This window comes from Porites lutea, chromosome 10, assembly GCF_958299795.1.
Source record: "Porites lutea chromosome 10, jaPorLute2.1, whole genome shotgun sequence".
Classification (NCBI taxonomy): Eukaryota; Metazoa; Cnidaria; class Anthozoa; order Scleractinia; family Poritidae; genus Porites; species Porites lutea.
This window is the reverse complement of record NC_133210.1, coordinates 32,513,139-32,535,744: the sequence shown is the minus strand read 5'-3', so window position 1 is coordinate 32,535,744 and position 22,606 is coordinate 32,513,139. Positions and strand designations below refer to the sequence as shown.

The 22,606-nt window shown below is 40.5% G+C and overlaps 1 protein-coding gene across 1 annotated transcript in view; it reads right to left on the bottom strand.

The window, feature by feature from the left end:
- The window catches only part of LOC140949767 (uncharacterized), a 56,006-nt gene extending 33,496 nt beyond the window's left edge, over positions 1 to 22,510 (bottom strand). The window contains exons 1-28 of the mRNA XM_073398905.1: positions 22,495 to 22,510; positions 21,249 to 21,299; positions 20,728 to 20,848; positions 19,220 to 19,307; positions 18,359 to 18,998; positions 18,136 to 18,205; positions 17,584 to 17,708; positions 16,822 to 16,950; positions 15,531 to 15,908; positions 15,095 to 15,266; positions 14,207 to 14,485; positions 13,787 to 13,915; positions 13,051 to 13,235; positions 12,668 to 12,781; positions 11,290 to 12,114; positions 10,626 to 10,934; positions 9,824 to 10,153; positions 9,001 to 9,448; positions 7,962 to 8,596; positions 7,670 to 7,826; positions 7,257 to 7,477; positions 5,876 to 6,751; positions 4,737 to 5,317; positions 4,299 to 4,542; positions 3,214 to 3,727; positions 1,419 to 2,212; positions 844 to 1,017; positions 18 to 272 (exon numbers count right to left, since the gene is read on the bottom strand). Of these exons, the coding sequence (XP_073255006.1) occupies positions 18 to 272; positions 844 to 1,017; positions 1,419 to 2,212; positions 3,214 to 3,727; positions 4,299 to 4,542; positions 4,737 to 5,317; positions 5,876 to 6,751; positions 7,257 to 7,477; positions 7,670 to 7,826; positions 7,962 to 8,596; positions 9,001 to 9,448; positions 9,824 to 10,153; positions 10,626 to 10,934; positions 11,290 to 12,114; positions 12,668 to 12,781; positions 13,051 to 13,235; positions 13,787 to 13,915; positions 14,207 to 14,485; positions 15,095 to 15,266; positions 15,531 to 15,908; positions 16,822 to 16,950; positions 17,584 to 17,708; positions 18,136 to 18,205; positions 18,359 to 18,998; positions 19,220 to 19,307; positions 20,728 to 20,848; positions 21,249 to 21,299; positions 22,495 to 22,510 (8,860 nt within the window). The remainder of the gene's footprint in view (positions 1 to 17; positions 273 to 843; positions 1,018 to 1,418; positions 2,213 to 3,213; positions 3,728 to 4,298; positions 4,543 to 4,736; positions 5,318 to 5,875; positions 6,752 to 7,256; positions 7,478 to 7,669; positions 7,827 to 7,961; positions 8,597 to 9,000; positions 9,449 to 9,823; positions 10,154 to 10,625; positions 10,935 to 11,289; positions 12,115 to 12,667; positions 12,782 to 13,050; positions 13,236 to 13,786; positions 13,916 to 14,206; positions 14,486 to 15,094; positions 15,267 to 15,530; positions 15,909 to 16,821; positions 16,951 to 17,583; positions 17,709 to 18,135; positions 18,206 to 18,358; positions 18,999 to 19,219; positions 19,308 to 20,727; positions 20,849 to 21,248; positions 21,300 to 22,494) is intronic.
- Between the last annotated feature and the right edge of the window lie 96 nt (positions 22,511 to 22,606).

Genomic DNA, 22,606 nt, shown 5'->3' with positions numbered 1-22,606 from the left:
CGTTTTACAATTCTAACCTGCTGTACAGTTGATACAGTCATTTCTACTTGTTCTGGTGCTGTTGGGCTGGTATGTTCCAATGGGACACAACTCTGGTTCTTTGTTGTTTCCAATGCAGTAGGTACCAGGGTAGCAGGGAACCTCCCTTGGACTTGACGAGCCAGTTGGGCAGTAATATCCAGCATCACAGGGTCCAACAGGTGCATCCCACCCAGGCTGAGAACAATGGAAGCCAGCTGTACAGTTCCAGCATTCACTGACGTCTTTGTAACCTGAATTGGTAGATAAATGTTTCACTTTGAATGCTTTAAAACGTTGTGGGGAGTTTTTGAACTACTAATTTTTGCAAGGAACTTAAAAGCGAACTAGTGCATTGAGAACTTTTGCAATCCGGCTTTAAGTAAACTTATTTGTCACCTTAAGGTAGCACAACCATTGTTTCTGATTTCTCCTTGGTATCACGTTTGATCCAATTGCAATTGGAAACAATGCTTAAGCAAAATCCTGGGAGGAAAGTGTATTATGGGCAGTGCAAAAGTGTTGAGTAGCAAATTTTTATTATGGGATGGACTGGCGAGTGTAAAAAGCTGTTGCTGCTAGTTACCTCTGACACATTGAAATATAATGGGGTTGAGCTAATAAATAACATTCATAACAGTGCAATGCGAGCTAATTCTAGGCAATCTTTCACCAGCGAGTCAAAATTATCGCAACATCACCCAAAATAATCTTCAATCATGAGAAGTAGAGTCACTGGTTCTACAAATTAAAGTACAAATACTGAGAGAAATTGAAGGAAAACAAAGTACAAATTCTGAATGAAATTTAAGGAATACAAGTTACCTGTGTCATTTCCAAATGTGCCTAGAGGACAGTTGTTTGGTTCACCAGTTCCTTGAGGACAGTAATGTCCAACAGGACAGATGTTGGCATCTTCTCCTTGATCAGGAGTGGAGGTAGTTGCATTACGTCGACAGAAGTATCCAGCAGCGCAGGTATTAATGGGATTTGGCATTCCTGTTAACAAACAGTAAAAAAATAGAAAGAAATCAGGTAAGGTGTCATGCTTACTCTTTCACCGTTGGGGTTAGTTTAAGAAAAATTAATGGTAGGACTAACTTTTGAGTAAAATGAATAGATCCTACGATGTAACTAAATGACACTTTGTCAGAACTTTAGCACGGTAGCATTTGCCTTTTTAGAATCTTCCAGCAGTAAAGTATTAGGAGTGGAAAGCTTAAGAGATGGACTTTCTCCCCACAACTGCAACACAACTAAACTGTTCAATGTCTTGGATTTTCATGTTTTGGACTCTCACACCGAAGGACATTTGACAGAATAAGACATCGAATATGCAGCATACTTGTCGTCTTTAAACCACGATACTGCTACAGCACTTAAAAAGTTGGCAAACATACCTTCAACAGGGCAGTAGAATCCAGGGCTACAACTGACACAATCATCTATCCTTGTCCGTCGTGTTCTGTTGTTGTATGTTCCTGGTGGACAAGGGAATTGGTATGGTTCGGACGTACCATTAGGACAGAAATACCCTTGTGGACATGGCCGGGACTCATATTCAGAGTTATTTCCAGGGCAGTAGTAACCCTCCACACAGGTCAGCCCCTCGCTGAGCTTAGGAACAGGGCAGTACTTCCCTGCAGGACATAGTAATGGTGCTTTTGAGCCACGAGGACAGTAGTGACCAATTGGACAAATACCTCCATAGCCTGTTTCTCTACCATCATAATGTGGGCATGAGTCATTTCCATTTGATGCATTATACACTGTTATGTTATCTCCAATGGGATCAGGTCTGTCAACGCCATAGGCGCACCAGTGGCCTGGATCACATTCATCAGTGTAGTTAGTACCATGCTCATATGCACAATATTTGCCTGGGTCACAAGACTTGCATTGGGAGACTCTTTCTAAGGTTTCCTGAGCTCCATATGTTCCTTTTGGACAGGGTTTCAAGTCAATGCCTGTACCGTAGGGGCAATAATAACCTCTTGTGCAATTCTTAGGAACACCAGCGATCTTACAGAAAAATCCAGCTGGGCACAGAGAACATTCTTTTGCATGGGTGGCTTTAGCGAAGCTGTTATTCTGGCAAGGGATGGGTTCTGATGTCCCTCCTGGACAGAAATGACCAATTGTACAGAAGAACTGGTGAGGGTCTTTTACACTGTTGCCTCCTGGGCAGTAATACCTACAAATAGAAATTACAATTACTAATAACCACTGTAGCTTATACTTCTCGGCAACAACCAAAGAACTATAGAGACAGGAATGCAGGGAGGCAAAAGTATGGTTTATCGTGGTACACTCCTCTCTCTCTATCTGTATACAGAAGGCTGTGATTATTAATATTCATACATTTTCCCCTGGGGGATTACTCTAAATTTCAAGTGACGGGGATGATTGGAGGACTTTTTTTTGGTTTGAAATTTTTGATTCCGGGATTTTTTTGTGGAGGAAAATTAGGCAAGTATTTTTTGGGCTAGGAAATTGTTTGGGTATTCAAAACAATCTGAGGATTCGAGGCCAAATTAGAGACCTTGACAAACACGATTTCTTCATGCAAACACAGAGCAGCTGCACATCAGTTTCTGGTCCTCTTTGGTCAATACACCAACAGAAGTCCAGTTTTACATTTTGACTTAAACGTCTAGTATTTTTCCTATGGAATAAAATCCGATATTGTTCCAAACCACAATTTAAACCCTTAAAGCTCTGGAAGGCCTTTGACCCTAAAGAATGCCAGAAAAGAATAAAAATTTGGACCCAAAATCTTATACAGAGAGAAAGAGAGAAAATGTTTTTATTTTTTGTGTTATATCATTTAATGCTTTCTGGAAATTTTTAAAGCTGGGAAATTTTGCATGGGATTTTTTCAGGTTAGTGTTTGGACCAGGATAACTTTACCCTCCTTCGATCATCCCCATTGCTTGAAATCTGGAGAATACCCCTGGGACATTTCCTCACATATTTCATTTTCATGCATATTCAATTCTAAAGAAACAGAAAAACTTGCCTGTTGCAGAGCAATGTAAGTGAAAAGAAAGGATAAATATATAGTCTTAAACAGGCATCCATTTTCCAAGCAATACCTTTCTGCATAAGGTCAAGGCACATTTTAATCCTACCAAAATGACAAAAGTGCCCCTTAGTCGTAAATAACAGGAAGACAAAGATCTTATTGCAAAATACCTTTCTGCACAAGGGCCAGTTACGTTTGTCAGACCAACACCCTGGCAGTAATATCCAGGTGTACAGTTGAAGCAATCGCTTACAGATATTCCCTTAGTGATGTCTCTGTAAGTTCCATTGGGGCACAGCTCAGGCTCAAAATTTCCTTCAGGGCAATATCTTCCAGCAGGGCACTCGATCTGATCAGCCCGAGATGAACCTGTGGGACAATAGTACCCTTCTCGACAGGGTGCTGTTGGCTTGACCAAGTTGAAGGTCCCACAGTACTTTCCTGCAGTACAATTCTCGCACTGTTCAATGGAGAAGAGTTTAATTTTGTTGCTGAATGTCCCTGGTGGGCATTTTTCCGGTTCTGCAGTGCCAAGAGGACAGTAAAAGCCAGCAGGGCACGGCCCTGCATCTGTGTAGTTAAATGTCCCAGGAGGGCACAATAACGTAGTTGTATTATCTGTTAGTTGTGTTGTGATGTTGTATTCAGGTGTTGCCACAGTTGAACCGCTCCTGCAGAAATATCCTATAAGAATGATAACAATATTAATAGCAGCTGTGTTCAAGTGAAGGAAGCCAGTAACCACTTAGCTACAGTGATAAGCTGGATTAAAACAGAACTGGTGTAAGTGTCAAGCAACATTCATACATTTACATCCAGATATAGCAGACTGGCCCAATATAACAAAGACCCTTGTATAAAAAATGGCATTCTTTACCCCAGTGAAAAATAAACAAATGAAAATAGACCCTGACATACATTCCTCGACATAACAAATGGTTTTGCCAGTTCCTTGGTGATTTTTTCTATTGGAGTTCTACTGAAATGAAGTTGAGTACAGAGAGGGTTTCATTGGGATATGCATGCAAATCTGTCAATAATGCAGTGAAACAGAGACACAGAGCAAAGCCTAATGAAAAGGCAGAGTCACAAGCAGCTGGTGATATGGGAAGCTTTGATAAAGAGGAATTAAAAGTGGTTTGAACCCAAAGAAGCTACAAGGAGGCACTGAGCTGGTACATTTGCATTATTCTTTAGGATTTGAATGAATTTTTTATTGGTATTAATATTTTATTTTACAGAAATATGTACCAACCTTGATCACATTTCTTGGTGAAGGTTGTCTGCCCCAGTTCATCACAGTAATAACCACCAGGGCATGGACTACACTGAGTGACATGAGATAGACCAGAGACATTGCTGAATGTCCCCAGAGGACATGGGAACTCAAATGCATATGTAGTGCCATTTGGGCAATAGAAACCTGGGGGACAGGTGCTATTCTGATAGAGAACCACAGGTGCATAGCGATTATCACAGTAGAATCCCTCTGGGCATACCTAAGGTGCAAGACGAAATTATCAGTCATCAAGGCTGTCACAAACCATCCAAACATCAAATAATCTTTTGCTGTTGGACATTTTGTCTAAACTTACTGAGCCCAAAAATGTCCTGACAATGGTAGTGATAGTGACAATGATGTTCACACGCAAGATTAAGAAATAAACTTTCCCTGTACAAGATAACCACATACCTTACAAGACACTTGATTGATTGCATCCTGGTAAGTTCCACTGTCACATCGGATTGGTTCTTTAGAACCAGCAGGACAGAAATGCCCAAGAGTACACTCCAAACCATTGGGATTCCGAACCTTCTGTCCAGGAGGACAGTAAAACCCTGCATCACACTTGTTTGTTTCTTTTTTGTTTCCATACCCTTCACAGTAATACCCACTGGTGCAGTTAGCACAGTCCTCTACCTTTTCATTCCTGGTGGTATTAGAATATGTCCCAGGAGGGCATGGTGTAGGCGTGAAACTTCCAGAAGGACAGTATGACCCAGCTGGACACTCATCTCCAGTAATGCCATCTGTTGGTCTGTCTGTTTTGGATCCATTACGACAGAAAAATCCTGCTGCACAATCTGCTGATGGTGCTGGGAGCGCTTCACTTCCACAGTACTGTCTTTCGGGACATGTCAGAGGTTGAGAGCTTCCCTTGGGACAGTAGGTCCCATTGAGGCACTTTCCTCCCTTGGTGACTGGTCTGGCAGCAGTTGTACCTCCACTACAGTAGTACCCAGGATCACACATATCAGTCACATTGGATTGACCTTTAATTCAAAGTAAGTAACAAAAAATTAATGTTGTGTAGTTTTCTTGCATGCACACTGATTTGTCCATCAACAAAGTACCTAAAACATGAGAATTCTATTCCATAGCAAGATATACACATATCTTGGAGAAAATCATAGTCCCTTGTATTATTTTGATACTAGGAATAACAATGCTATCTACTGCATTTTGTTACCTTTTTGCAGCGTAAAAAAAGAGCACATTGCACCTTGTATCACCCCTAGGCTAACAGAATCTTGGTCATCACAACTTCAACCTCCCAAAAACTTCCAGGGGTAACAAATATCACACTATGACAAAACACTGAAATTTTAATTTACAAGGCATAGCCAATCAAGGGGATTTTCCCTACAGACTCAAAAGCTAGACACAAAGAAGCATATAAGTCTTTAATGACTCCATTTCGTGAATGAAAGAGTTAATTTTCCGGAAAATCAAACTTAGAAAAATGCTCTGTTTAACGAAGACTTGTTATTACCGTTAAGGGACTATGTTGCAGTGCATATTTCAAGCTGCTTCCATGAAAAATATCTTACCTTGAGTATCACAATAATATCCAGCAGTGCAGTCTACACAGTCACCTGGAGCAGATCTACCTGTCAAGATGTTAAAGGTTCCCTCAGGGCATGCATTATCATTTGCATACTTTGTGTTCTGTGGGCAGTAATACCCAGAAGGACACTCTACGGGGGTGGTAGTATTTCCACTGCAGTAAAAACCTGCTGGGCAGTCCAAACATGTTGCTTGGCCACTTGCATTGTTGTATGTTCCTGGCAGACATGGCTTTGGCAAGGGTGAGCCAGATGGACAGTGGAAACCAGGAGGACAGATACCCCCATAGGTGGAGTTAGGTCTTTTTGTTGGGGACCCCTCAAGACAGAAATAACCAGCATCACACACGCCTGTTACTGCATCTTGGTGCCCAAGTGCACAGTAATGGCCAGCAGTGCACAAAGTACATTCCGACTGTGAGGTTAACCTGCCAACAATACCAGGTGCAAATGATCCTTGTGGACAAGCTTTTTTATCTGAAACACCTTGCTCACAGTAATAACCACCTTCTGGACATTCACCAAACCAAGGAGGATTGCGACTGTCATCTTGTGGTGTTGGTTTTGATGCTCCTTTGAGGCAGAAGTAACCAGCATTACATTGTGCGGTAACACCTGTCAATGCTGGTGTTTCACAGTAATGGCCTGCTAAACAGTAAGTGCATTCACTTTCTGCTTTGAGTCCAGTTCTATTGCCAAATGTTCCAGCAGGGCAAGCTTGCTTTGCTCCATTATTTACTGAGCCAATTAAGCAGTAGTAGCCTTGTGGACAAGGTGGTGGGTCAACTGTTCCAGACAGACATTCTGTACCAGCAGGGCATACATCACATGTTTCCTTTCCTTCAATAGCAGCATGAGAACCTAGAGGAAAATATTACAGGTTTGTTAATGTTGATTATAGAGTTTATTTGTTTAGTTCTTCCAACCCCCGCCTTGAACGTTACATTTTCCATGAGACTTTTTTACTAATAGGTTTAGATTTTAAGTCATGTCTGTGTCACCTACACTACCTTCTTCATGTTGCTTGAATTGTGTATGAAATCCTAGACTGTACTACAAATCCTGTCAAATGAAAGCTACTAATCCTTAAGTGTGACCATTCAAATGAAAGCTACTTTGTAGTACTTCCCTGTGTTGTCATCATTATCATTATCATATTTATGCCATCAGAAAAATCCCACCTCTCAGCTTTCCTTTTATCTTCTTTGTTTGACTGTCGCTTTTGACAAATTACTATTTAATGCAATATTAATTATATTAAATGATATTTTGGAAGTGAGCCCTCTTGATGAGATTTTTGTTTCTCTTACGGCAAACTTCACCGGTGAAATATGTTTAAATAGACCAGTGACAAATATTCAGGTACCTGGTGCACATTTCTCTGGTTGCCCTCCTGCAACACAGAAGTGCCCTCTTGGGCAGATGCCTCCTGTGGAGTCATTGTTTGGTTTTGGTATTTTAGCACCACGTAGACAATGATACCCAGGTGCACAGACACCAGTAACATCAGTCTTGCCTGTGCCATTGCAGTAATGACCAAGGTCACACAGTTGACAGTCACTCTTTGCTCCTCCACCAGTTACTTTGCTACAGAGACACAATGAGGGAGTAAATTAGTACCAACAGATGAAAGTTTAAGTATAGAAAATCTTTTAAGACAGACATTAATGGTGATAGACATTTCAATTTGGCTCTGATCTGTATAAATCAGACTTTTTTGGGTGCACATCTGTGACTATTTACTCTGACAAATCATCTCACCATGTTCTGTAAACTTACCGGTACGTCCCCTCAGGGCAAGGTATTTCATACGTAGTCCCAGCTGGACAATAATGGCCCGCAGAACATAGTCGACCCCATTCCAGAACACCTTCTTCAAACGTTGGTGTTGGTCTGGTTGCATTGTAAAAGCAGATATAGCCAGCATCACAGTCACCTGCTCATCAGAATATGAAAAAAGTGTGATAATTGATCTTAAACACCCTACAAACAAACTACTGCATGGTTGAACAACCCTCACAGTAAACAAAGTATTGGAAGAACAAAGCCTTAAAAGATAGACTTAGTGTACCTGTAGGAACAGTTTGTGCTGTTGGATTACAATACTTTCCAGGAGGGCATCCCAGGCAGCTTGAGTTATACACTTGTCCTGTATGATTGTTAAATGTTCCTGCAGGGCATGCAAATCGTCTGTCTGAACCAGGAGGGCAGTAGAATCCTCGTTCACACTCAATGTCACTGGTCATGTTCTTTGTTGGACAATAGAATCCTGGCCGGCAAGTAAGACAGCTACTTTGCCTGTCATGAGGCTGATAAGTCCCTGGCAAACAAGGCTGCGGCTCTGATGATCCAAGCCGTGTGAAATGACCTGCAGGTGTGGCTGTGAGATTAGGAGCGATGGATGCTTCTGGGCAGTAATAACCAGGGTAACATGGCCCCTCTGGCGCTGTTAACTGTTTCTTAGAGCAGTAATAACCAGGGTCACAAAGCTGACAGTCCTGATCACTTGTTCCTCCTGTACTCTTACTGTATGTCCCAGGAGAGCAGGAATCAAACTCAAACGACCCTGTTACACAAAATGTGCCTTCAGGACATGGTTGCCCTGTGACACCATCATTGGGTGTTCCTGTGTATGCTCCACCATAACAGACGTAACCAGGATCACATTGTGCTCTAGGAATGGACAGACCTTGTGCATCACAGTACCTTTAAACAATAGGAACAATGACATTTGAAGTTTAATAGATTAAAATAAAAGCTATACATGTAAACAATTAATAGCAGTGCATTTAGTGCCACCTCAGTGGTTTTGAAAAATGCCTGAAGCTTCTAAAAACGTGACATAAAAAATAGGAACTGCAAAACTACTGAATTAAACACACAATGGCAGAATGCTGAAGGAAGGAGTGTAACCTCAGCGAATCTTACTGCAATTACGTATGGCTTCAAAATCCCTTTCATTTGATGTCCAGATGCAAATAAGAAGTCTTTGTTTAAATAATTATAACAATATTATCACTAAACCTTACAGCACTTCAATGGTAGCTGATGATGTCAGGTGGGTTTCCTTGGCTGTTGACAACTTTGTTTCTGAGACAGCCTCTACTTACCATCCTGGCGTACAAGCTGTACAGTTTTCCAAATAATATGCTCCACTGTGGTTGTTGAATGTCCCAATAGGACATGGCACAGGGTCACCAGACCCAGGTGGACAGTAGTGACCTGTTATACAAATTGTTGGTGTCTCAGATCCAGTTGGACAGTAATTCCCAATAACACATTCACGGCAGTCAGCCTCAAACCTCCCTCCTGTTTCATTAAGGTATGTTCCCTTGGGGCAGCAAACTTGATTTGGACCATAAGAACCAATGCGCAAGCTGGAGACACCATCAGTGATGTTGGTGGGACAGTAATGTCCACGGCTGCAGTCACCTGTCTCATGAGTGGAATTCTCCAGACAGTATTTCCCAGCAGTACACATGGCACAGTCATAAACACTTTCACCATTGAAATTTGGGTTGAATGTTCCAACAGGACAAGGGATTTCTCTTGGAGTACCTATAATTGAGATATGATGACAATCATGGCCTTTCAGTGTATGTCGTAAGAACAGGTCACCATGAACTTATGGAGGGGATTAAAAAATTAATACCAGGCCTGCTGGGTGTGATAAAAATGTGATATGGGGACTAGGCTGTATCGAAGGAAAGAGCTGTAGTTGACGGCCTCGTTATGTGTTACCTTCTAAAAGCAGGTAAAGGATACATGAAAGGTGTTTGTAAGGAATAGCAAAATATGCACAAAACGGATCCAACCAAAATAACTTACTGAAAACAAAACCATCCCCACCACCTGTCCCACTAACTCCCTCATTTTCCCCACAGCTTCTCCATAACAAATTAAAACTCTCAAGAACATGTTTCAGTTACATACCTTCTGGACAGTAGTGAGCCTTGTTACAGTTTGTAGCCTCACTGACATTTTTCAATCCAACAGTACAGTATTGTCCTGCTGGACACAGCTTGGTGGTATTCATTGCTGTCTCTGTGGTTGTTTCACTGTCACAGTAACGGCCTGCTAAACATTGCTGACAAACTGATTGTCCAGGATTAGTATACTTTCCTTTACCACAAGGATAGGGTAACACAGTACCATTTAAACAAAAGTGTCCTGCCACACAAATAAGGCAAGCTCCTTTGAATCCAGCTGGGCTTCCCTCAACTTGGCCACTAGTTGAGTTGTAACCATATGGCATGTATGTTCCTACACAAAGATGATGAAAGAAAGGACTTAGTTTCTCTGTGAGAAGAAAAGCGTCCCACCTACAAATCAAACTATTGATGGCACAATGACATTTTGAAAGATAAAAAGAGCAATAATAATGGCTCTTGGCTTTAGGGCTTCTTTGTGCAAATTAATCCATGCAAAAAACTGGGCCCTTCAATAATAAATTTATACTGCATTATTACCCATTACGTAACTAAATGTAGAAACAACTTTAAATAAAACGTTTTTAAACAGGTAGAAGGGTCAGTGCTTCATCGAAATATTGACTGTGGTTTACAGTTCTTTAGACATTAAAATTAATGGTTAAAAGACATGATTTCAAGTCAATATTTTCCTCTGGGGCCTCCCATGTCCTGTGATGTTTTCCATCAGTTGTTACATACTGTTAAACAGCACATTCCTCTTTTAAAGGATAATAAAAATATTATATACAAAGAAATACACGTACCAATTGGACACGGAACTGGCTGTACAGTTCCTTTCTCACAAAAATGTCCTTGAGTGCAGTTCAGACATTGGTCTACACTAGACTTTCCAAACTCTGGATTATAAGTTCCATTTGGGCATGGAAACTGTTCAGCCACTCGCGTTCCAGCAGGGCAGTAATGGCCAGGAGTGCATGAACCTCTAGGCGTGGCTTCTCCACCTGGACAGTACTTTCCTGGGTCACATATGTCACACTGTGATGCATTAAATAAGTCTGTTCTACTTGAGTATGTTCCAGGAAGACAAGGAAACTTGGTTGCTGAGCCTGTTCCTGTGTAAATGGGAAAAACAGTAGGAAGAATTAAAATGTTGATATTATAAAATAATAAATTAAGTGTTTCAGGTTTCTTCAGAGGAAGTTATTATAATTCTGTTTTATACGTGTTGATGTGGTTGAAGTTAAGGAAGTCAAATGAAGGGAGCAGGTATCAAAAAAATTCCACCGAGACATTCTCATGAAGGGACTCATGCAATAAGCAGGGCCTCATTTGACTGATGATCTAATAATGAATTCTCCTTTTGATTCACAAGCAAATGCACAACAAATTGGAAGGGTAAAATAGCAGTTTCTCAGAGGGTCAATGGGGGTTTTTCTTCCAGCCACCCATCATTTACCCACAACTCACCAAGAGGACAATAGTGACCGGGACGGCAATCTGTCCAGGTATTGTTGTTGTTTATACCAGTGCCCCAGCCACAGATTTTCCCCTGTGGGCAGATTAAACATTCATCTGGCAGAGTAAGGCCAGCTCTGTCTCCATATGTTCCAGGTGGACAGGGAAACTGATGCCCAGCAATGGTGCCATTTGGACAATAGTATCCCTCATAACAATAATCTGTTGCATCAACCTGCCCTGCCTGTGGACAAAAGTACCCTGCAGTGCATGGGATGCAGTTCAACAAGAAACCAACATTCCAGTTGGGGTTGTATGTCCCTGCAGGACATGGGATGGGTGTGACTGTAGGTTCAGTTAGAGAGCCATCTGGACAGTATGATCCAGGGGGGCATGCTTTACATTCTGTGTAATTCTTTAGCCCAAAGACATCATTGTATGTTCCAGCGTGGCAAGCATACTGTGTCCTTGCACCAGTGCCAGCTGGACAGTAGTAACCAGGAGGACAAAGAGTTGGTTGAATTGAACCAGCCACACAGTAATTACCAGCAGTACAAGGCAAACAAGCCACGGATCGTGAAGTCTGGTTGACATTTGGATTGTATGTGCCTGCGGGACAAGGGAACTGATTGGGGAATTTTGTTCCCAATGGACAGTAATGCCCTTGTGGACACACAAATGGTCTGTAGTCAACTGTGCCGCTGTTCCGACAATAATAACCCAATGGACATGGCAAACAGGCTTTGTCAGACTGTGATCCATTGTGTGGATTGTAAGTTCCTGGTGGACAAGGGTACAGTGTGCGACCGTCACACCATCCTCCCTCAGGACACACATCTACAAAAAGAAAGATCAGTGACACAATAAGTTCATTTTAATAGCGTTGTAGAGTTTGTATATGGTGGATAATCTAAAGTATACATGATGCAAAGAAAATCAGTCTACAGATTGCCATTTGGGCAAGCTAGGGCTAGTATGTACTAGCCCAAGAGTCACTTTAATTGACCCCACAAAATTTTTGAATAGTAGGATTGATTACAGTTTTTCTTCGAATTTGAATTCCTCCCAAAACTGCACTTGCACACCAGGGCAAGTTAAGAACAGAATTCACTAGCTAGCCCAATAGCAAAATCTACTGTCCCAGCCTATTGGACACCACTTTCTTTGCACACTGAGTATGGCTATCAAATTTCACAAGGCTATTGGTACACTTACCAAGTTTTGTTTCAAGACGGTTATTATTGATCATTTATTTTCAGTGAAACTTCTTTGGTAATATTTTCACAAGATACAATTTGTTGTTCATTATTTAACATTATAATTAAGGATTTTTCTTAAGGTTAGTCTTATTGGCTCTCTACGGAGTAAAAGTTTTGAATGGTTTTGTTACCTTCAGGTGGACTATCTGTGGTTGATCCTTCTTTACATCTGTATCCACTCTTGCAAGGTAAACAATGAATCCAGCCAACATTAGAGTAATATCCTGGTGGACAGGGCGTAGGAGCTAAAGTAGAAAAACAGAAGTGCAACAGTTTAAGAGGACAAACATTTTTACCTTGACCAAGGATCTTTATTTGGTTAGGGAATTTCTGGTCTGCAGACCAAGATTCCATTTTTTTTCAAGCTGCCCTAGGTTTGGGGCTTTTATCTACTGTAGTAAATTATCATTTTTTAGAACTAAAAACAAGGAAACGCATGACAATGCTGGCTTGTGAAAAAAACACACCTGACATTTCAAAAAGTTTAATAAATGAAGAAAAAAAAGAAACTCACAAGCTGGATCAGCACACTGCTTGCCAGCCTCACACAGCTTGCATTGAGCAGCATTTGTTTCACTGAAATATCCAGGAGGACAAATAGTGGGTCCTTCAGTTATTGAAGGGCACTTGCTACCAGGGAGACAAATGGTGCACTTGATTTGAGCCCCTAGAGAATAGGTTCCATTTGGGCAGAGGTTCCTAGAAATGAAAATAAAAATGTTTGAGAAATAAAAAGATGCAGAATTTAGCATATGGAAACAAAATAATGTTACCATCCCCAAGGGAAATATTTTTCTCATTGACTTGGATTAACTTAAAAGTAAACAAAGTAATTGGTCAGCTTTGTGTTCATTAAATAAAGTTTTTCTGACTTGTTCAGTAATGTTAAGATACTGTATGCCAAAGCCTACAGCCATTTTCCAGACCTCCTCACAGATTATAGAGCCAGTCACCATCAGACAACAAGGGTGTAAAAGAAATAATTTTTACTGCTTGTAATAACTAAAGGTTACAGAGTGTGGGCGACAACGATAGAGGGTCAAAACCCTTTTACTCCATCACTGTGCTTTGCATAAGTTTCACATGACAGATAGTCAAAACACACGTGATCAGATTACGGGTGATAGAAGGTCCAAACACGCATGACCAAATTGCGTTCTGTGCGTTCCATTCAATCTTACTGGTATGTATGCGTAATAACAACCTGGAGATTAGGACCAGTTGACATTTGGCATTTTAGTCCCTCATACCTTACAGCCTGATCCTGGAAAGGGCATTCATAGCCTGGTGGACATATCTCACATGATGATGCATTGCCAGTAGAATAATAACCCAACTCACAGGGAAGTTCTTCCTTTTTATCAGTGTAAGGACAATAGCTGGAAGAAAAATGTGGTGTATTACAAAGCAATAATTGATATTTGATACAGCTGAAAGGGAATCTAACAAAAAAGCATCACAACTGAGCCATGCAGGAGAAGACAAAAAATTGCTGTGTTAATGTTAATGCAAGAAACTTCTCATTCTTTTTTTGTCAACAGTCAAATTGTAGTTTATTCATGTAGGCAATGAAAATGGATGACATTAAATCGAATTAAAGCAAATCCACAGCACTGCAGAGGTAAATTTTCCATACATGTCAATATCTCTAGTTAATCCTTAAAACTTACAATCCAGCTCTGCATGCCGTGCACTCCGTCTTCCCTCTAGTGGCATAAAATCCTGCCTCGCACTTAATCATGTAATCAGTTGTGCTGTTAGGACAGGCAAATCCCTTGGGACAAATTGTACAGGTTGTTGCACCTCCAATTGCATATTCTCCATCTTGGCATGGTTGATTGCTGCTGCCATCAGCACTGGGGCACTTGTATCCTGGAGGACATGGATCGCAGGAGTGTTTACTGCCAGTTGAGAAGTAGCCAGGTTCACAGGGCAGTTCAATATCTTTACTGTTTTTAAAAGACAAAGTGATGATAAGAAACTTAAATTATTACAAACTGTTGGACAGTTAAATTACATCATGAATACTTAATTATCCTTTCCATTTATGGGGCTTTTCAGAAACGAAACAAAACAAAATAATGGCTGAGAATCCCAAATGGAAGAAAGCAAACCAGATGGCTATTTATTTACAAGTGTGGCCGAGGATTTGAACTTTGGACTACTGAGAACAAATCTAGCTAGCACTCAGGGTGGGCCTCCAGTCTGGCGCTTTATTCACTCAGCCATGCTGTCTCCACATCATGGATCTGAGACAACCAAAAAGTTAAAGTTTTTGTTCAAAACTAGAGAGAAGGGGACCCTCTCTCTCCCACAGACAATAAGCACCTATATAAGAAAAGTGATATATAAGAAACTTTGTGAGTTCAATATTTAATAAAATCTTATGGTGCAAGCATTGTTCTGAAACCACTTTGGCATCAATTCCCCTGGTACTACATGCATACATATAATTATACAAAACTTTATTTTATTTCAAATTGTAAAGACTAGCATAAAGTGCTACGATCTGTTTTACAGTATTTTGCTGAAAAAGGCTTAATACATTTTTAACTTACTCGGTGTGAGGACAGAATCTTCCTGGTGCACATGTTGAACACTGTGTAGCTTCAGCAACAGAGTATGTACCAGATGTGCAAGTTATAATGGTGGTGGAGTCTGATGTGTTGGGACAGGCAGAACCAGGAGGGCAAGGTGTACATGTTGTGGCACCAGCATTACTGTATGTACCTAGAGAAAAATACAGTTTATTCCAGGCATTAGCAATGTTTTCATATCTCACTAGAGATAAAGTAATAATAATACAAATACAAAAACTAACCTAACTCAAACCTTGATACAAGACTCTCCATCCCCCACTGCCTCCACAACAAAATTATTTTTCAAACACTTCAGAAATGTGTAGAAATTTTTACATGTAGAACAAAGGTGTTTATGAAGACATTCATTTATTTTAACAACTACAGGTATCACAAGTATCAACAATGTCCATACCTGGTGTACATGGTATGGGATTACTGGTGGTCGTAGGACACTTGGATCCAGGTGGGCACTGACTGCAGCTCACAGAATTAATCATTGCGGCATACTCTCCCACTGAACAAGCCTGAGGAAGAGAGCCACTGTTTGCACAGGCATAACCAACTGGACAGCTGTAACATTCTGTAGCCCCACCAAGTGAATACTCTCCTGCCCGGGTACAGGGGACCTCTCCCTCTTGTGGGGTGCTGCAGAAATAACCTGGTCTGCATCTGATACAGACAGTTCCATTGTTGCTAGGGATTTCTCCTGGATTGCAACTGACTGGTAGTTTGTATCGTGATTCACAGATTTGACCAGTGCTTGCATTGGGACACTGTGCACAGGACACCACTGAAAAAACAAACAACAAATTAAGTCAAATGTAATTTAGGCTAAGTTAAACACAAAACAACACTGGCTAGCAGTTTTCCCTAAGGGTTGGTATGTGAGGTGGCCAGGGATTGCATGCAGGGGCTCACCTGTTTACGGCTCGGCTTTAGATGTCAAGTCATTCCTTGTTTGTTTCTCTCTACTTTGCAGTTTTCAGTGACTTTTCCCCCACCATGCCCATCCAAAGATGTCACTAAGATTTCAAGTTGCAGGGTAAATACAACAAGTAGGGGGGAGGGGGTTACAACAGCTAGAGATTCTGTTTGGTTTTATTTTTCTTCTGTTTTCTTCTAAATGTTGCCGCGGGCCACATTTAAAGTAGCTGAGGAAAAACCCCAGCCCCCGCCTCTTAACAATGGTCCTGTTTATCCCTCTTGGCATGATAAGTATGCGGTAAGTATTTTAGTTTTCACTGACTTTCAGCATGATGGTGCCTAATGGTTGCCGCTCACAGAGTTGTCATGGATACCCTACGTGTTAGGCTGTGCTACTTGTCTTGGGGCCCCACCTTCTTCAGGCACCATTCCCCATGCTCATCTATTGTTGATGTGTTTAAATTTGGTGTAAAAAATGAAATTTTCCCTATTATCACAATCTGGCACTGGCCCACAAGTTAAGTACACTGTACATTGTAAATATTTTTACTGAATCCTTTTTGTGCATGATGGCGCCATAGGTGGCTGTTGCTTATGGGGTTGCCATGGACACCTTTTGAGTGAAGTTTATGTGATGTAACATTTCTATAGGTCAGCCAGGTAAGGGTGATTTGGCCTCAGGCAGAAGCCAGTGAGTTCCACAAGTACTGCATGCATCATGAATAGAGAAATGCAGACGCTGGGTATTACAATAGATTATTTATTTAATGTTGACTCACTTGAGTCTGTGCTGTAGAAATAGCCAAGTGCACCATCAAAGGGACATATCTGGGTTCTTTTATTCTCTGGGCAACTGTAGCCAGCTGGGCAAGTCTTACATGATGTTGATAATGCCTCGGCATATGTAGCTGAAAAATATGAATGTAAACTGTCAGGAATTGAACTTAAATTTTCTGACGAATAATGGTGGCTCTCACCTTGAGAGCAGCACCCGCAGCACTTGGAAATGCAACACAGAGGCCTGCTACCCAACAATATCATTGGTTTCTATGTGCACTGATGGTGTATTTGTGCTTCATATTTGAATCAGTTTATTGACAAACTATTATTGCCATTATTGCCAAGGCCCAGTTCAAATGTCAGACTTACTACTTCAAATATCATCCTTACTGCTTAAAATAGGGAAATAAACTGGAAAAAAAGTAAAATTCACCAAGCCTGGAAATTCTTGTTTTAATTTTAGTGTGATTTGTGTTATGGCAAGGAGACAGCTGAGGAGATCATGATTGTGATATTTGGACAAAATAAAAATTTTTAAAATACATTACGATTTGTTTATGGATATAAAAGAAAAGCAACTTCTTAGAAGAACGTTTTAAGCTGTCCAATTTCAGTCTAAAAATCTACAATGTGAATGCTGCTAACTATTAGGCTTCTGTCAGTTCTGTCTGCATAGGCGCTAAAACCCACTAAATAGCCAATCAGAAGAGCGGGCCTAAGACATGACAATGTACCTCTTGATTGACATAAAAATTTCTTACCTCCTGTACAAGCCACAGGATCAGCAGCAGGATCAGGACAGGCACTTCCAGCTGGGCATGCTGTGCAGTTGTCAAATTTTCCTCCTGAAGAATACATTCCAGCAGGGCATGGAACTGGTGGGTTACTGTAAATCAAACAAGTCATATGCTGTGAGTCTTGTTTAAATATATGTAAAGTAAAAAAAAGTGTGACTGTCTGCCAACTGGCTGCTTAGCTATTGGTCTCACAGCTGTCTGTTTGACTGACTATCCAACTCACTATTTTGCCATATTAAACATTAGATTTCCTGTGAATGACTGTTTCACTGTCTGATTCACTGATTGGCTGTCTGATGGTCTGACTGAATATATTAATTGACTGTTTAACTGTCTGACTGAAAGGGTTATCCAGACAAAAAGACCACATAATATTCAAAACATAGTTCTCCAGGTTCACCTCATCAGTAAATAATGGCTATCACTGCAGCTCTCATTAATAATGCTATTATTGGATTCCAGTTAGTGAGACAAGAAATCATAAATATTTATTTGTATACATGTATCAAAGCAAACCTTGCATCAGGACAGTAGAATCCCACTGCACATGGTGTACATGATGTACGGCTTGGTGTACTTTGGTAACCTGTAATATGACAACAGTGATAAACAATCAACTTAATTACTCTCCAACAGTCCGAAGCGCAAACCAGGAAATAAAAATACCACTCATCAACCCTTTGTAAAGTTAAATGAAGGATTATCAAGTCATTTGCATATATTGATTAGCTAAGCTTACCTTGTGGACATGGCTTACAAACACTTTCTCCTTGACCAGAAAAAGTACCATAAGTACAATTGACTGGTTCCAGTGCAGGCCCTAGACACTGCTTTCCTGCAGGACATGGAAGACAGTCTGTTGACCCAGCAGTGCTATATTCCCCTGATTGGCATGACGTACAGTTGGACTGTCCATATTTACTGAAATAACCCGCTGGACATGGCAAAGAACGGTCACCATTTGGACACTCCCTACCAGCTTCACAAGTGTTACATCCTGTCTGTAATGTTTGGTTTGTGTACTGTCCATCTGGGCAGCTTTCTGGTGCAGACATTCCCTGCCTAGGGCATCGATGACCAGCAGGACATGCCGTACAAGACGTAGAGCCAATGGATGCAAATTGTCCAGTTGGACAAACCACTGGAGATGTACCATTTGGACACTGGTAACCCCCAGGGCATATTGTACATGTTGTGTTTCCCTCCGCACTGTAGAACCCCTCAGCACATGGAGTGGGTTTTGATGCAAGATTCTCACAACGGAAACCTTCTGGGCAGATAAGACATTTTATTTGTCCTGTGCTGTTGCTATAGAAACCAACATCACAAGGTTTTGGTGATTGGCCTTTATCAGGGCAATAAAACCCAGCAGGACATTCCTATAAATCAGAACAGAAAACATTCAGTCAAAACCTTTCTCTTAAAATATTGTTCAGTCTATAAACTGAACCCAAAATGTGTCTGAAATGTGTCTGGGAATGCCCCAGTCAGCTGTTGACCAATATTTTCTCTGTCCCTAGTAACAGCCTCAAAAGTCTTCCCATTTTCAAAGTTTTTTTTCCCAAAGTGGTGAATAGGAAAGCAAAGATACTAGTGTTACCTGGCAGGCTCCTACATCAGATTGGCCAGTCCTGTCATTATAATAACCTTCTGGACAAGCTTTTGAGCTATTCTTTCCTCCAGGACAACTGTATAATAAAGAATATCAATCACGTTACTAATGGCCACCACACGACAATTCAAAAAATGTTGTCTCATTCACAAGACCATACATGTAACAGAGACCTCTCTATGGGGTGGGGTGGGGGTACCCTTGTTCCTAGTCTAAATTTCAAAACCCTTTGTTTCATTGTACTGAGGAATAAGTTATGTCCATGACAAGACTTTATTCTTTTTCTGTATTTGCACTTTTCTATATCACTATCCCAGTTTCAATCCACCTTGGTGTCATTTTCCCCATCTTATTTGTTAGAGTGTCTGTATTTCAAGACCATTCCTCTTATCAGAATTTAACCCAACAAGACTGCATACATTGTAAACTGACAAATTTTGGCAACAACAGCAATGACCAGCTGTACATTATAACAGCCAACAATGCAGTTTTTTTTCTATGTCCTTTAGTGTTTATGACATGAATGTGATCATAAACCCTATGCCCACCCAATACTAGTGTAGTGGAACAATTTCATATGGAAAAATTTAGAATCCACTTTCATCAAAACAAACTTACCAAAACCCACTATTTACCGTTCACAAGCACTACAATATACATTCAATATTGTGTTATGAAGCCCTAGAAGGATAAAATTCCGACAAGTGACATCCGGGCCTTGAAAGAGCATCATAGGACAGCAGCAGAAATAGCGAAAAATGACACAAAGATGGGTTGAAACTGGACAGGGACAAAGAAAAGATACTGACGGCGACATGGCTTCTTCCTCAATATGCGCGACAACAGGTTTTGAAAGTTAGACAAAGGACATACGTAACTCTCGTAAGAGGACCTCTATTGAAAACCAAGAGATAACATTTTCGTAATAAACATCCATCCAGTTTCAAATTCTAAGATTTTTACACGGCTATTATTACTTAAATTTAGAGTGCTTTGTTTTCAAACTAAAATCTGTAACTTGCTGATGGAGCTTTCAACTAAGATCCTTAGCTTATATCTAATTTTTATTTTTTGCCTATGAACTGATCAGCTGCCAATAGAAACAGTGGGATGTAAAGTTAACTTATAATAAATTACAACTGTATCGTGAAAATGTAACACCATAAAACTTGATATGTATTCTTCACCTTTATAATTCGAGAATAATTGAAGGCTATTTTTCTCCAAAACTCGATGATTAAAAGAGAAGAATATCATTTTGTTTCTGCAAAACAAATATCTTGAAAGGTTCTACGTATTTTAACCTTATGCAATACACAATGCCATAAATATAACCACCGTGTTGTATGTCGTTGGATAATGCACTCTCTTGCTTGTATCGTAAGCTCCAGAGAGGCCATTATCAGACTTAAAGGGTACTCTTAAACAATACAAGATCTAAGTACTCTACTCTCAAGATATAAAAACGAGGAAATCGTGGCAAATATGGTACTTACTAATGGCCAGTAGGGCAATCGAAACATCCAAACTCGCTCCCATTTACTACGAGAAATTGTCCGGGATTGCAGTTGATACTGCCGCTACAAGACGACCCACAAACAGAGCAATCGCATGGAGCTAGACGAGAAAAAGGTTTTTAGTATTCACAAAGTGATTTTTTCATTGGAAATAAGGACCTTTTCAGCAGACTTCATTGTGTATACGGTACTTACTGCTGGCGCATATAAGGCCAGGGAAGCAGAGAGATATAAGCGCCAAAACCTCAAACCACGATTTCAAATGTAGATTCTTGGCGGCCATAGGTTTCACGCAATTAACAGCTTTTCTTTAACTGTTCTAAATGCAAGATGTTGGGGTATTCATGCAAAACTCCTCGAAATTACAACGTGATAAATTTTTCCTTCGGATGTCAAAGTCTTGGGCTCAGCTCGAAGCCGGCGGCCGACGTAAACCTCGTTCCAGAACGTCCTTGTGAATCATTTGTCATCTGAATAAGATCATTCTTCTTTTGTTTTACTTTCCTGGCTTTCAACTATCTGTGAATCTTTAAGAGCATAAAAGACGAACGCTGGAAACCAATAAAAAGTAAATTCGAAGTTCATAAAGTTAATTATGCAAAGTTATGCACCAGGTAAATCTGCTCCGCATGAAATTAGAGGAGTGCGTCAGGGATACCATGGAAACGAATTTGTTTGGACCGTAAATCACATTCCAAACTTTCTCAAAACAAACTTGATCGGCTTTCGATCGTTTCATTTTCAACAAACAAACAGGGCACTACACTTTTTAGGAGAGCTCATATCTTCCACAGCTAAACGGATTACGAATGCTGTGGCTTTTTGGGATTCCAATATGAAAAATTTTGGATGGACCGGCCAAAGTGCTTTCATCCATTCCACGGTAACCAACAAATCTGAAAAACAAAACAAATTTTCCACTCTATTTAATCTGTTCTTTGTAGACGCAATATTTGCATTATGTCGCATTAGAATTGAAAATTCCTTTCTTGTTAAAGAAGCAGAGAAACCGGACAACGTCGACAACGAAATGATTCGGACAAGAAATTCAGTTTTGCGCAATCATTAGTTGGAAATATTTCTAAGAAACAATTTTCGCGGTTCAAATATCAGTAAAGACAGGAACTAAGGAAAAGAAAAAAGAAAAAAAAAATACACAAAGAGGCCAAGAAACTGTGACTCAACTGATACAATCCGCAAATTGAAACATGAACATTTACCCACTTTCAGAAAAAAAAAGTGTGTGATAAAGCTATGTTTTCACAGTAATCGACAGAGCATTCATTTACAAAACAATTATTATTCTAAACTTCCTTTGTAGACGATATTTGATTCAGTATATAGTGTAAGCATAAGCAGTTTATATATATTGCAGTGTCATGGTCAGAAAAAAAAACTGAATCACAAGCAGGATTGTAACCAATGAGAAACTAAGGCAAGACAAGAAGTGGAAGAACATTTTTACACGCCACTTCTGCCTGCCTTGTCTCTTCAAGTACAATTTCTTAAAGTTACAGGAGCGCGCTTCTCTTGGTTTTTTCCTCACTGGGGGGAGGGGGGACAAGCGGGTCCAAACTGTCTCCCTCCCGTTCCTTCCATTCCCGGTTCCCGCCCCCTTATCTCTTGGCTTCCTTCCTTGAACCCCTTTTCGATTGCGATATGGTAAGCGTTATTGCGTAATTATCCCCTATTTCTTTACCTTTGAAGAACTCCTACTTCTGCCCATTCCTCCCATGACTCACATACCCTTCCTGCCCTCCATTCTCACGGACTTCCCCCCCCCGTCCTCCCTCACACCCTCAGACTTACATGCAAATGTATATTTAAAGGAATGTAAATTAATTTTATAAACGCACGT